The 13,449-nt window shown below is 40.2% G+C and overlaps 1 protein-coding gene across 5 annotated transcripts in view; it reads right to left on the bottom strand.

The window, feature by feature from the left end:
* Positions 1-13,449, bottom strand: part of eml4.S (echinoderm microtubule associated protein like 4 S homeolog) — a 124,062-nt gene that overhangs the window by 24,990 nt on the left and 85,623 nt on the right. For all 5 annotated transcript variants that reach the window (XM_018264597.2, XM_018264599.2, XM_018264601.2 and 2 more), the window contains 3 exons: positions 5,357-5,480; positions 4,288-4,437; positions 2,812-2,881 (listed from right to left, as the gene is read on the bottom strand). In XM_018264597.2, the coding sequence (XP_018120086.1) occupies positions 2,812-2,881; positions 4,288-4,437; positions 5,357-5,480 (344 nt within the window). The remainder of the gene's footprint in view (positions 1-2,811; positions 2,882-4,287; positions 4,438-5,356; positions 5,481-13,449) is intronic.

Raw genomic sequence — 13,449 nt, 5'->3', positions numbered from 1 at the left:
GTTTTCGGCAAACAATTTTAGTTTTTAGATGGGAAGTTTCTTATTTTTTTTTTTGCAAAAAACCCTTTCTTTTTATAACCGGTTCGGTGGGGAAAATCAAAAGCAATTGATTTCATAATAGGTGGATGGGTTCTGCAATCATTTTGCCTGCCGGGAGCATCTATAGATAATAAATCATCCCCTAAATGTCAGGTTAGCCTCAAGGACCGGGCACCTGAACCATTTTGTTCACAGATGATGCAGTTTTGGTCGACTGTACTAAAATTCCAATATGTAATTTTGGGACCACCCTTAGGCTCACAGTGTAATGAAACCACCCCTTTGTTCCATTGTGAATCGATAGATTCCAGGAAATGAAGTTGCTCTGCTCTCCAGAGAATCTGTCCCAGAATCCATCACTCCACAATGGAGCAAGGAGAGGGAGGGGGTTGCGAGTCTAAGGAGGGGTTGGAAATGGAAATGAATATGTGGAATCAGATATATGCGAGTGTGAGATTGATATACAAATATATCAATAAATATAGTTATTGTTAGAAGTTCAAAGAGGGGATGAGGAATATTTTTCCTTTAAGCATCAACTTCAGATTTTTTGTTTAAATATCAGTGATGGTTCCCCTTTAAATGACAGATCATGGGTAATCATTCACCAGCAAATCTCTCTTCTTTTGAAGTAATATAAGGCATAAGGCAACGATCAGCAACATGAAAGGACACGTTCTGTGTGGGGGACACAAACCCATTGCAATTTGTAAAATGAAATATTTCAAAAACCACAAAATTAGAAATAATGTGAAAATATTTAACAAGGCAGGATATGCACGTAAATCAAGCATCAAGCTCGTAAAAGTCATAAATCTTCCCAGACTGGATTTGCAGGTATAGCATATCATGTCTAATACCAGCTTACCATTTCCAAAAAAGCAAAACAAAAAAAAAGAAAAAAAAAAGAAAAAAAAAAGGTCTTAGGTGGAGACAAACGTTGGCCAGAAATAACTTTTTAAATGAAATGTGAAAAACTGGCTGTGCAAAAATGTGGGTACCCTTGTAATTTTGCTAATTTGAATGCATGCAACTGTTCAATACTGATCACTGGCAAAATCAAATTGGTTGGATTAGCTTGTCAAGCCTTGAACTTCATAAGCAGGTGTGGCCAATCATGAGAAAATAAGATATTTAAGGTGGCCAACTGCAAGTTTTGTTTCTGTTTGACTCTCCTCTGAAGAGTGACAGCATGGGATCCTCAAAGCAACTCTCAAAAGATCTGAAAACAAAGATTGTTCAGTATCATGGTTTTAGGGGGAAGGCTACAAAAAGCTATCTCAGAGGTTTAAACTGTTAGTTTCAAGTGTAAAGAATGTAATCGGGAAATGGAAGGCCACAGGCACAGTTGCTGTAAAACCCAGGTCTGGCAGGCCAAGAAAAATACAGGAGCGGCATATGCAGAGGATTGTGAGAATGGTTACAGACAACCCAAAGATCACCTCCAAAGAGCTGCAAGAACATCTTGCTGCAGATGGTGTATCTGTACATCGTTCTACAATTCAGCCCAATTTGCACAAAGAACATCTGTAAGGCACATCTGTCACGCCACAGAGTCGCTTGTTGTAGGCAAAAACTCATTTAGACAAGCCACAGTCATTTTGGAACAAAGTGCTTTGGACTGATGAGACAAAAACTGTAGTTATTTGGTCATAACAAAAAGCGCTTTGCATGGCGGAAGGTGAACACCACATTTCAAGAAAAACATCTGCTACCTACTGTCAAATTTGGTGGAGGTTCCATCATGCTGTGGGGCTAGTTCAGGGACTAAACACACTTTGAAATCTACAAAGACATTTATGCAGAGGGAGAAGTACAATATTCTGGAATGGCAGTCACAATCCCCCGACTTGAATTTCATCGAAAATCTATGGGATGATTTCAAGCAGGCTGTCCATGCTCGGCAGCCATCCAATTTAATTGAACTGGAGAGATTTTGTATAGACAAATGGTCACAAATTCCATCCAGAATCCAGACACTCATCAGAGGCTATAGGAGGCCGATACCTGATACATTTGCAAAAGGATGCTCAACTAAGTATTGATGTAATATCTCTGTTGGGATGCCCAAATATATGCACCTGTCTAATTTTATGATGCACATTGCATATTTTCTGTTAATCCAATAACTATGTCACTGCTGAAATACTAGCGTTTTCATAAGGCATGGTATATATTAAAAGTAAGTAGCTACTTCGAAAGCTCAGCCAATGATAAACAAAACTCTAAAGAATTTAGAGGGGTTCCCAAACTTTACAACACGGGGGTACATTATTATTTTTCATTCAAAAATTTCTGTAAGTCATGTGACATAAATAACATCATTGATGAAATCACTTCGCAGTGTTCATAACAAAACCCTTTCCTGCATATAATCCCTTTAAAGTTGGCCACATACGTGCAGATTTGAGCCTTGTATCCAATAAACGAAAAGGAAGTCAAAATCTTCTGACCTGCCACTAAACATTCCGATTAAATAAAGCAGAAAATTAACAAATCGGAAGATGTTCTGGCCGTGACAGCAATCATGCAAAAGTTATGTCTGACAAATAGAAGTGAGTCACCCAAGAGATATTATCGTTAGCCAACAGAAATCTTCTAATCTGTCCTATCGACTAAACCACCAATCGCCATGGTACAAAAAATGTTGGGACAATCCACACACTGTCCGAAAATCGTACGAAACTTCTATTCATACGATGGTATCTTTGAGTCTATGGGCAGCCTTAGACAAAAACTATTATGGAAGTTTAAAAAGATTAAGATACGTACTCTTCCATCCTTGTCCACCCCAGCGATCTGTCCTGTTGCAATTCTGATTTTATCTGGATGCACTGCAATGCTAGAAGAACATAAAGAATAAATAATAAAAAATATACACTTCCTGAAGACGGCCCAAGTCATTGCGCCGAAACGTTGAAATAAAAGTTTTTTTCTTTTTTCACCATTGACAAGACCTGTGAGTGCGGTTTTTTTTCTTCGTGATTGTTATGCTATGCTATAACCAGCACCCAGGCAATTATCCATGAGGATCGAGAGTGCACCACTGTGGACTTTTATATATATATATATATATATATATATATATATATATATATATATATATATATATATATATATATATATATATATATATATATATATATATATATATATATATATATATATATATATATATAAAAAATAGATTTTGCCATCCCGGTGTTTGCTGTAGAAGTATGTGGGAAGGGGCCAGAATTTGAAAGCCCCATTGATGCAGTTGCGGAGCAGAACCAGACAGTTTAATGTGATGGGTTCAGAGCAAAAACAATATTATTTATGTTTGTCAAGATTCTCATTCATCCAGATCATGGTATAGCTGTAGAAATAAGTCAAATCAACTGGACTTTTAGGTGTTTTTTCTTGAATACTTGCGGATTATGATAAACAGATGGTGCTGATTGGATCATCATTCCAGGGTATTTATTCCCAAAATACCTTATTTACAGTTATTCTGAATTGAGAAACCAGATGGATGACTGGTGAAACGAATTCAAGAAAACACAGCAAGACCAGTTGATTTGACTTATTAATACCCTATATTACAAAAGTGGTGCTCAATGTGGAAACCCTGCTGCACGAGTTTTCAGAAGCCAACATATACCAAGAAGAAGTCAAATGGCACACGACAGCAAACATTTTGAAACCCTCAGGGTATTTTATGGAGATCTCAACACAACGTTTTGAGCACTCAAGAGCACTTGAGAAAGAGGGAGCAACCCGAAATGTTGTGTGGAAATCTCAATAAAATACCTTAAAGGGATACTGTCATGGGAAAAAAAGTTTTTTTCAAAATGCACCAGTTAATAGTGCTGCTCCAAAGAGTAAACAGATTTTTTTTTATATTTTATTTTGAAATCTGACATGGGGCTAGACATATTGTCAGTTTCCCAGCTGCCCCCAGTCACGTGACTTGTGCTCTGATAAACTTCAGTCACTTTTTACTGCTGTACTGCAAGTTGGAGTGATATCACCACACTCCCTCCCCCCAGCAGCCTAACAACAGAACAATGAGAAGGTAACCAGATTACAGTGTAATTTAGAAATTAAAAGGACATCCTCATGATTTTACATCATAAAAATAATGACAGAGTCCCTTTAATGATTTCAGCATGTTTGCCATCTGACTTCGTCTTGGTATATAATGGGTATCCCTGTAAACACAGCACACCTGAGCTTGGCAAGTGTGCTGATCACTCGTTTCCTTACCATTTCACGCAGTCGGTGTGACCGAGATAGTGCCGCTGCGTCCTTTCCTCGTAATTGAACAGCACAACTACGGAAGCAATGAAATATACAATCTCTCCTGTAGGCAAGAGGTAAACGTTGGCTCGGCAGTCTCTTCCCCGATAACCAAATCTTTGGGAATCAAGAGTTAAGGCGAGTAGTGTGTGTTCCCATGTTGGACATTTAAAGCCCCAGCGAGTTCCAATCAATAAACGTAACTATTCTAAAAATAGCAGTAATGTTTACGCTTCACATATAAAATACATTTTCAGTTGTTAATTACAAAATGAATGCTGGGGGGTGTATGGTGAACATTAACTTTATGGTCTTACTGGTCCTTTAAGAATCTATCCATTAAAGATTGCTTCAGTGATGGGTTTGCTTTACCTTTTTATCGGATTACAAAGGATCAGGGAATGCAGTGCTCATTCATTTTCTGAAAGGTGTTAGAACTCAGGACTGCTGCTGAGCTCGAACACCCCACAGAACATGGTATGTGCAGCATTCATCAATTCATGGGAATAACTATAGAGGAAGCAGACCCTGCAGTTGTAGGGGGCCCATGACTGCAGGGGGCACAGCAAGGTCCTAATTAACGAACTATTTCACTATTGGCAATTTCAGTCTTGGTAGAACATAAGTTATTAATGTTTTAGGGCCCTAAATTGAATTTGCTGTGGGGCCCAGTATAGGGTTGCCACCCTGCCGGTATTTTACCGGCCTAGCCGGTAAAACACCTGCCAAGGCCGAGATTACAAATTTACCGGCAATGTAGCTGCCGGTAAATTTGTAATACTCCTAACAAAAGCCCTCAGCTGCCCCCAACCAGCTCAAAATGTACAGTTTTTTCTGTCTTCAGGCCAATCACGTGTTTAGGCCCCACCCACTTATAACAGGACACACCCTTTCTACGTCACAGTCCGCCCCTTTTTACAACACCCCCCGCCCATTTGCTACCGCCCCCACCACCAGCCGGTAATCATTGTTTTAAAAGGTGTCAACCCTAGCCCCGTAACATCTATTTACGCCACTGCATCAATCGTCAGGATACACCCACTCCAGTTTTAATTTTTCGGGTGGCAGTTCCGTTCTGACGTCATCGTAGTTTTCCACGTCGGAAGGAATGAACATTGTGATTGGTCGGCCTCTCATGAACATCTTTATATATTCTCCTTCTGCGGAAACACAATGTGTGGCTTGGTCATTAGCATGAAATGCAGCCACATGGGAAAGGAGAGCACATCATCCCTTTGTCTATAGCGTGCAGCAAGCAAGGAATTCATTGGCACCAGCAAGAGAGAAATAGCAGATGTAAAAGGAGCAGATGTTTAAAGGAGAACTAAACCCTAAAAATGAATATGGCTAAAAATGCCATATTTCATATACTGAACCTATTGTATTACCATAAAGTTTCAGCGTGTCAATAGCAGCAATGATCCAGGACTTTGTCACAGGGGGTCACCATCTTGGAAAGTGTCTGTGACACTCACATGCTCAGTGGGCTCTGAGCAGCTGTTGAGAAGCTAAGCTTAGGGGTTGTCGCAAATTATCCAGCACAAAATGAGGGGCATCTTTGGCAACACAGATCTTTACTGCTAAAGGGCAGTGGTTGCCTTGGGTTGGTACAGAAGCTCAAAATGTACATAATGCACAACATTTCTACCTACTTCTTTAGTTTGGTTTTTGAGTTATTTAGCTTCTTATTCAGCAGCTCGCCAGTTTGCAATTTCAGCCATCTTGTTGCTTAGGTCCTAATTCTGCTAGCAACCATGAGCGGATTTGAATAAAAGATTGCAGTATGAATAGAAAGAGGAATAAAATGTAGCAATAATACATTTGTAGCATTACAGAGCATTTGTTTGTTTTAGATGGGATCAGTGACCCCCATTTGAAAGCTGGAAAGAGACGAATAAGGCAAATAATTACTCTATAAAAAAACAATGAAGGCCAATTGAAAATTGCTTTGAATCTGCCATTCTATAAAATACTAAGAGCTTAATTTTATCAATACTAAGAGCCTTATTTTATCAAAATCCTGAGTATTAAAATAAAAAAAGTCCAAAAGAAAAAACTAGATTCCATGATTGGACCTATTCCACGATTGGATTTATTATTAAAAAAAAAAAAACGGTTTAATCGTTCAGGGACAAATGCAATATAAAAACGAGCAAAAAACCGAATTGTCGGATTTTTTTCGCCCCCCCCCCGAATCGCTTGATTTATTAATTTTTTCCCCCCGTGAATCGCTTGATTTGTTTCGTTTTTGGGATTTGTGTAGGATTTTTGGGCTAAATCCAGCGCAGACCTCAGAAACTTCCAAATAGGTTAGGGACCTCTCCCATTGACTTCTATACAACCTTGGCAGGTCTGAGATGGAGGATTTTCGGATTCTGACTTTTTCCATCCTCAGGGTATAATAAATCTCTAAAAATTTAGATTTTATTTTTCAAGCTAAAAATTCGGCTTTTATAGTAAAAAAAAAAAAACGCTGTAAAAGTTAGCTTAAAGGTGAAACAGCCCTTTAATTCTAAATGATAAAACTACTAAGGCGACAAGCAATGTGAGGCTGCACAAAAAGAATCCTCTCAAACCTGCCAAAAAGCACTATAATGAACACAAAATAAACCTTTCAACAAAAGCCTTTTGAACACACGTAAACTTTAATAGTTCACATATAAAGATACACGATACATTTATGCAGATTTTACGGTCTCGCCGGCATTACACTTCAGCTTATTATTACTGCGCATATAAACTGGCAATCACACAAGCCACCCATTATGGGATTAAAAACCACTTTATTTATTTTTTTGTTTTAGTGCCGAGAGTCTTGTGCAAAACCTGCGCTCTGGGTAATATCCGGAACAAATCGAAAACGTAGAAATATTAAAATACGACGTTGTAAAGTTACGGTAAGGGGCTATATTATCTGCCATTTTATATATTTAAAGCAGAAGTGGAAATATATATGTTAGCCAGGAGCCATAGCCAGAAGTGAAAGAGAAGTAACCCCGGGGCTCCCAGACTGTTGAAGCCCATTTGCATTGAGTTACCTTAAACGCACGTTCCATTTTCCAAGAACAATAAATTACTTTGCATAAATGGTGCTGTGTTAGCCAGAGATTTATCCGCAGATATATAGACTGTTCATCAGTCCGTGTCCCAGTGGAGCTGACAATCTAAACACCTACCAAAATCTTTTAGGGGTCATATGTCTGTTTGTGTTTTGTGGTGTGGGAGGAAACCGGAGTACCCGAAGACGAGAAGGAGCAAACACCACAGAGATAGCGTCCAGGTGGGATTAAAACCAGGTTCCCGAAACTGCAAGGTAGCAGCGCTAATCATAAAAAAATATAAGAATAACTTAAAGGAGAAGGAAAGGTTAAAACTAAGTACGCCTTATCAGAAAGGTCCATCTAAATATACCAGTAAACCCCCAAAGTAATGTTGCTCTGAGTCCCCTGTCAAAAGAAACACTGCATTTCTTTCCTTCTATTGTGTACACATGGGCTTCTGTATCAGACTTCCTGCCTTCAGCTTAAACCTCATTGCCCTGGGCAAGAGCATGCTCAGTTTGCTCCTCTTCCCCCTCCCCTCTCTACTGTAATCTGAGCCCAGAGCAGGGAGAGACTCAGGCAGGAAGTGATGTCAAACCACATTAATACTGCAGCTCCTATTCTAAACAAACAGTTTCTAGAGCTTTTTACTCAGGTATGGTAAAATATTCTACAGAATAAATATGGCATTCTAGCTTGCACTATTGCAGCTAATCTATTGGCAATAAAATGCCTCCGTAGCTTTCCTTCTCCTTTAAGCCCACCTGCATATAATGTGCAAATGGAGCAAAATGAGAACAGCTGCACCTTTGGGACAAACTCCGTTTGATGAGAAATAACTTATTTCAAGAAAATTTGCAGTTTAATCAAAAGGGGTTGTTCACCTTTAAATTAACCTTGAGTAAGACATGGATATTATGAGATAGAGTCAGACCCGTGCCCAACCCGGAGATACTGACCAGCAACACGACCCGCTGCCTCCTCCCAATATGTTCCCCGAACTAGATCTGCTACCTGACCCTGCCTGTAAATGGTTAAATTCCATGCCGACTGGGGAGTTCACGAAACTGGAAGTGACATAACTACAAACTGGAAGTTATGTCTTACCGGAGCCTAATCAGATTGGAATAGGGGCAATTTGTACACTAACCTCAGGGGAGGGTACTTAGCCGGGCACTAGGGTGGGTTACCCACCGTCTACAAGAATGACACGGGAACCTGCCCATAAACCGACCGCCTTGCAGGTATTCCGCAGGTACCCGACCTGATGTAGGACTCTATTCTGAGACAATTTGATGTGTTTTTCATTTTTGTGGTATATCACTTTTATTCTACAGCTGGTTGCTTAGGTATTGTTTACCTTAGCAACCAGGCAGTGGTTTGAATGTAAAACTGGAATAAGAATAGGAGAGGCCTAAATAGAAAGAAGGAAAACAATTTAACAATGGTATCAAAATTGATACAGAGCGTTATTTTTGGCTGGGAAGATGCAGAAGAGGCAGGCAAATCATTCAAAAAACTATTAAAAACCAAGACCAATTGCAAAGTTACAAGGAGTGGGGCATTCTAGAACATACTAAAAGTTAATTCAAAGGCGAACCACCCCTTTGAGAAATGCATTACGCTCATCTAATTGAATATGTCCCTTTCCATGGGTTATTCTTGCTCCTGCTAAAACTAATACAGGTGCAATGTAATTTTGAGGTGCAGCACTAAGGTTTTTTTTTTTTATACACCCCAACTTCTGAGGGGGCCCCCCCAATAGTTGTGGCGTTTGTCCCCATATAAAACACATGCAACATTGAAAAGAATCGGAGAGAGAAGAACAGTTGTGTTGACAAATCTATTTCATATTTAAAGAGGAAAGGCAGTGGCACAGCATTGTTACCAACTGCTCACGGGTGTGTTTACAGTATAAAAATTGCACCATCTGGAAGTGCCATATTAAAGTGGTTTTATATGTTCTCTTTAAAACAAAAGGGATATTGTACTTTTTTTTTTACTGCGGAACATGAAAGTAGTGTTTGTGGTGAAATTAAATAGGCAAATCTTGCTTTGTTCTTTTTGTTGGAGCCAAGTGCTATACCAAACCATCAAATTGGAGACACAACACATGAAATATTTCTGTCTAAATGTGGAAAATGAGATCTGCAGTTCCTTTTACTTAAAGGAAAAGGCCTGGGAAAAAAAAAAAAAAAGATACATTCTCATTGTTTCAAACGAGTATGCCACAAGTAATTGGCTGTTTTCTTCTTTTTTTAAATGTAGGTTTTAAAAATGAAATAGTGCATTTTCCTCCCTTTCATATAGTGATTAGTGGGTTGGCCGGTCATGTTGCCGTGCCGGTAAAAAGTGTGCGCACGCACATGTGTGTGTGTGTGGGGGGGGGGAGTTGAAAACGAAGGCACAGAGCTGTTTGTGGCCCCTGGGGATGTGTGGCTGGGGGCCCCAGTCCGACCCTGTGGTTGATCCAAAAGCCATGGGGACCGACAGGTCTGCAGCCAGTTGGCCGGGCTTGGGTTGAAATCTGGGTAATTACTACGTGTTAGGGTTGAGTTAGGTGCGGGTAAAACTTCAAAGTGCCCTTCTCCTCTGCTCACGAAGATTCTTTGTCTTGGAAACAAAGATGTGCACAGAAGTAGGGTACAGAGAACACAAAGACGTGGGTATGAGTTGGGTGTGGGTCCTACAATGCTAACATTTTGTGGGTTAGCGTCGGGTGCAGTTTAGCTTTCATAGGTTAGGGTCGCTGTGGGTTGTGTTTTTCCTGACCCAGACATTAGTGATGTATGGTTCAACAAAAATTCAATCCTAACCAGGCCAGTACCTCTATTTATAGACCTGTGTCTGACCTGTCTATATCTGATGTCACAAAAGGGGGCGGGGGCAGGCCAGTGCCTATAAATGGAGGATGCTGAAGCATAGCCATCAGACTGTCATGGGTAGGAAGAGCAATAGAAGACCTCAACCCAAACCCACCCACAGTCCGTCCGAACCCGCCCGATCACAGGGAGGTGGGATTCTTGGCGCTCCTTCCTTATATACAGTATGTATGTGATCCTTAAACCATGCCTTACACCTACCAGGGAGTACGATCCTGTGAATTCTACCTTGTCTGAAGAATTCTGATCCCACGGCTGGGGGTATTAACTCATGAAGATAACATTAAATGTCTAATAGGGTGCCAGTGTTCTGATGTTTTCCTGACCCGCACGCACATTAGTGATGAGTAGTTTGACAAAAATTCAATCCACACGTGACCCTAACACGGAGATAACAGCTGTCTAAAGGGGGTGCCAGTGTTCTGATATCGACCAGCAGTTATTTTGCAGCCATTCTATTGGTCGGAATGACTGTGCTGATCACCCTGTTCATTGCTGCTCTAACTTACAAATATGAGAGAAGTATCAGAATGCCCAACAGCAGGAAGGTGACCTGGAGAACTCATCAAAAGACTGTGTGGAATAAACAATTCCCCTTCAGGACCCCAAGTGATGTTTATATTTTTAAGTGAAAAGGGATGACTTCCTGCCAAATAAACCTTTAACAACTCACTAAAGGAGGCCACAGTCTCAAACTGGGAAGGGATTTGATTTATGTTGGCAAAGAAATCTCTTAAGTATAGGATTCTAGTTTGTGCAGGTATTTCTCCTGCTAAGTGGGGAACATATAAACTATAAACAATGAAAAGGGAGGCTTTGCTTTACAGAGCATCTATCAGACTAGAAAACGGCAAACTGTCATACGTGTCTACTACACCTCCCGACGTGGCATAACAACTGTAGGGACTTGACGTTGCCTAATAAAATCAGAATTTATGCATTTACAAAGAAACTGGAAAGCCAAGATTAGCAATAGTAAAAGCACTAGAATAACATGCTGGAGGTCAAAGCACAATCCTTAAAATAAAAAAAAATAAAAAATGCGTTGTTGGAAATGCTCCAAACTGTACGAGTTTGATTCCAACCAAGGATTTATCTGTATCTTTTTTCCCCTTAGCTGTTTGGGTTACTTTCAGGGACTCCAGTAACCCCCCTACTGTGTTTGGTATAATTCTTGGGGTGGTACAAACACCTGATAAGCCGGAGCATCATTTATACAACATCCCCAGACTAGAGTTTTTGTACCAGCTGAAACCCCAGCATCAGCAGTCAATCAAACAATGAAGTCTAAGATGAACAGGATCCCACACTTACACTTTGGACAAGTGTCATTTTAAGGTCCCAATTATAGAGTATGCAGTGTCCATATTAACGCACCTTGCTGGTTACCTGAAACTTGGGCGGGGGGCAAAACAACAGAACATTTAGTTGTATTATTGCAATAAAGCAACCTAATGTCCAATTTGCATGAGCAGCACCTCTTCATGTTGAGTAGGAAAGTCGATATAAAAGGGCAGAAGTGGAAGGTTGGGACATTAGCTGAATTATTGTACCTGGATGAAAAGTTCCTGCTATAGAGGGCAGTTGTGTGCTCCCAAACACACTCCTCTTATATAGAAATAGGATAATTATTAGAGACAGGCTGGCTCACACAGGTTGCTATAGCATTTGAAAGGCAGGATTTATCAGGCGCACAAAGAGCATGCTCATGTTAGATTAGGATTTCATGCTAAAGCAGATTTTGCAATTAATAGGAGGAAGAGAAAACAAAAACATTGGAAGCGCCCTGCAAAGAGCTTTCTTGTCTCTTTTAGCCCAAGCCAGAATATAATCAAAGCAGCCAAGGAAAGCCGGAGCCAATGAGAAGGATCCTAGGACGTTGGCTATCTCTTGTAATTGTGCCAAGGTGAAGCTGCACCAGTGCAAAAAGCAAAACCCGTCAATGAAATGGATCTTCTGTGCAACCGCATGATAAGCGGATAGAATAAAAGAGCACTGTATATTACACGTGTGTGTATATAAAGATTTCCCATGCTTCTGCAGAAGATATTGTAAGATATTTTGCATTTTAATGTTTAGCACAACAAGGATTCCCACTTTGGGCTGGTATATTGTTGAGTCTTTTCTATAGAAAGTGCTTTTCTTACACGTTTTCATGATATTAGCAGACAAAAACTGCATTAACTCAAGCAACTCATGTGGTTCAATGAGTAGGCTGGATAAACCTTCAACGGCTTAAAAGAGAAGGAAAGCCTGCTGACCACCTCAGTCCCCTGCACAGGTCTCCCTTTACTATCCCAAACCACACCACTGAGGACCCATCTGAAGCTTTTCCTAGCACAAAGAAGTGCAGGAGGGTTGGCGGGTGCCACCTCATGCTGCTTCTACACTGCTATCTTGGCCAAATTTAGCCAATCTGGACCTGGCATTAACTGTCCATTTTGTGTTGATGGTCGTAGTGAAGAGGATGAAAAAGTAGCATATTGTTATTAGTACAACATCTTGCGTTACTCTGTAATTTTCAACCATGAAAAGCTATAGATGGTGTTTAGGGATTCCCTGGGGTGCAGTTCGGGAGGACTGCCTTGGCTTGTGATTAGGCTTTTATTCTTTTTTAAAGGGACCTGTAAAATAAGATGATGCTACAGTGATGATGATTAAATTCTGATACTACAGTAATTGCACTGGTTTCTGTGTTGCCATGTAGTAATTATCTGTATTAATTACTAATCAGCCTTATATTGTGACATTTCTATTCTATGTGTACTGTATATTGTGAGTGGGTCCCTAAGCTCAGTAAGTGACCGCAGCACAGAGCATGTGCAGTAAATCAGCAGAAATGAAGATGGGGAGCTACTGGGGCATCTTTGGAGACACAGATCTTTACTGCTAAATGGCTGTGGTTGCTTTGGGCTGGTACCGACGCCGAAAACATAATGTCCAACATTTCTAGCTACTTCTTTAGTTAGGCTTTAGTTCTTATGGTCATGTTCTAATGAGGCAAAAAACTTGATCTGTTGTGATATTTCTATTCATCTCCAGTTACCCTCATTAGGTCTGTAGACTGTGCAATGGGTACAAAGAGTTGGGATAAATCTCTACGTCACTTTGCTAAAGGAAGCAAAATTCTGGCAGTTGGCTTGAACAGACAAAAAACTTGGAATCTTCACAAAAATTAACAGAAGATTTATTAAAAATACAAAGGC

Source organism: Xenopus laevis, chromosome 5S (genome assembly GCF_017654675.1).
Source record: "Xenopus laevis strain J_2021 chromosome 5S, Xenopus_laevis_v10.1, whole genome shotgun sequence".
Lineage (NCBI taxonomy): Eukaryota > Metazoa > Chordata > Amphibia > Anura > Pipidae > Xenopus > Xenopus laevis.
The sequence above is the reverse complement of the archived record's forward strand: the minus strand, read 5'-3'. Positions and strand labels throughout refer to the sequence as shown.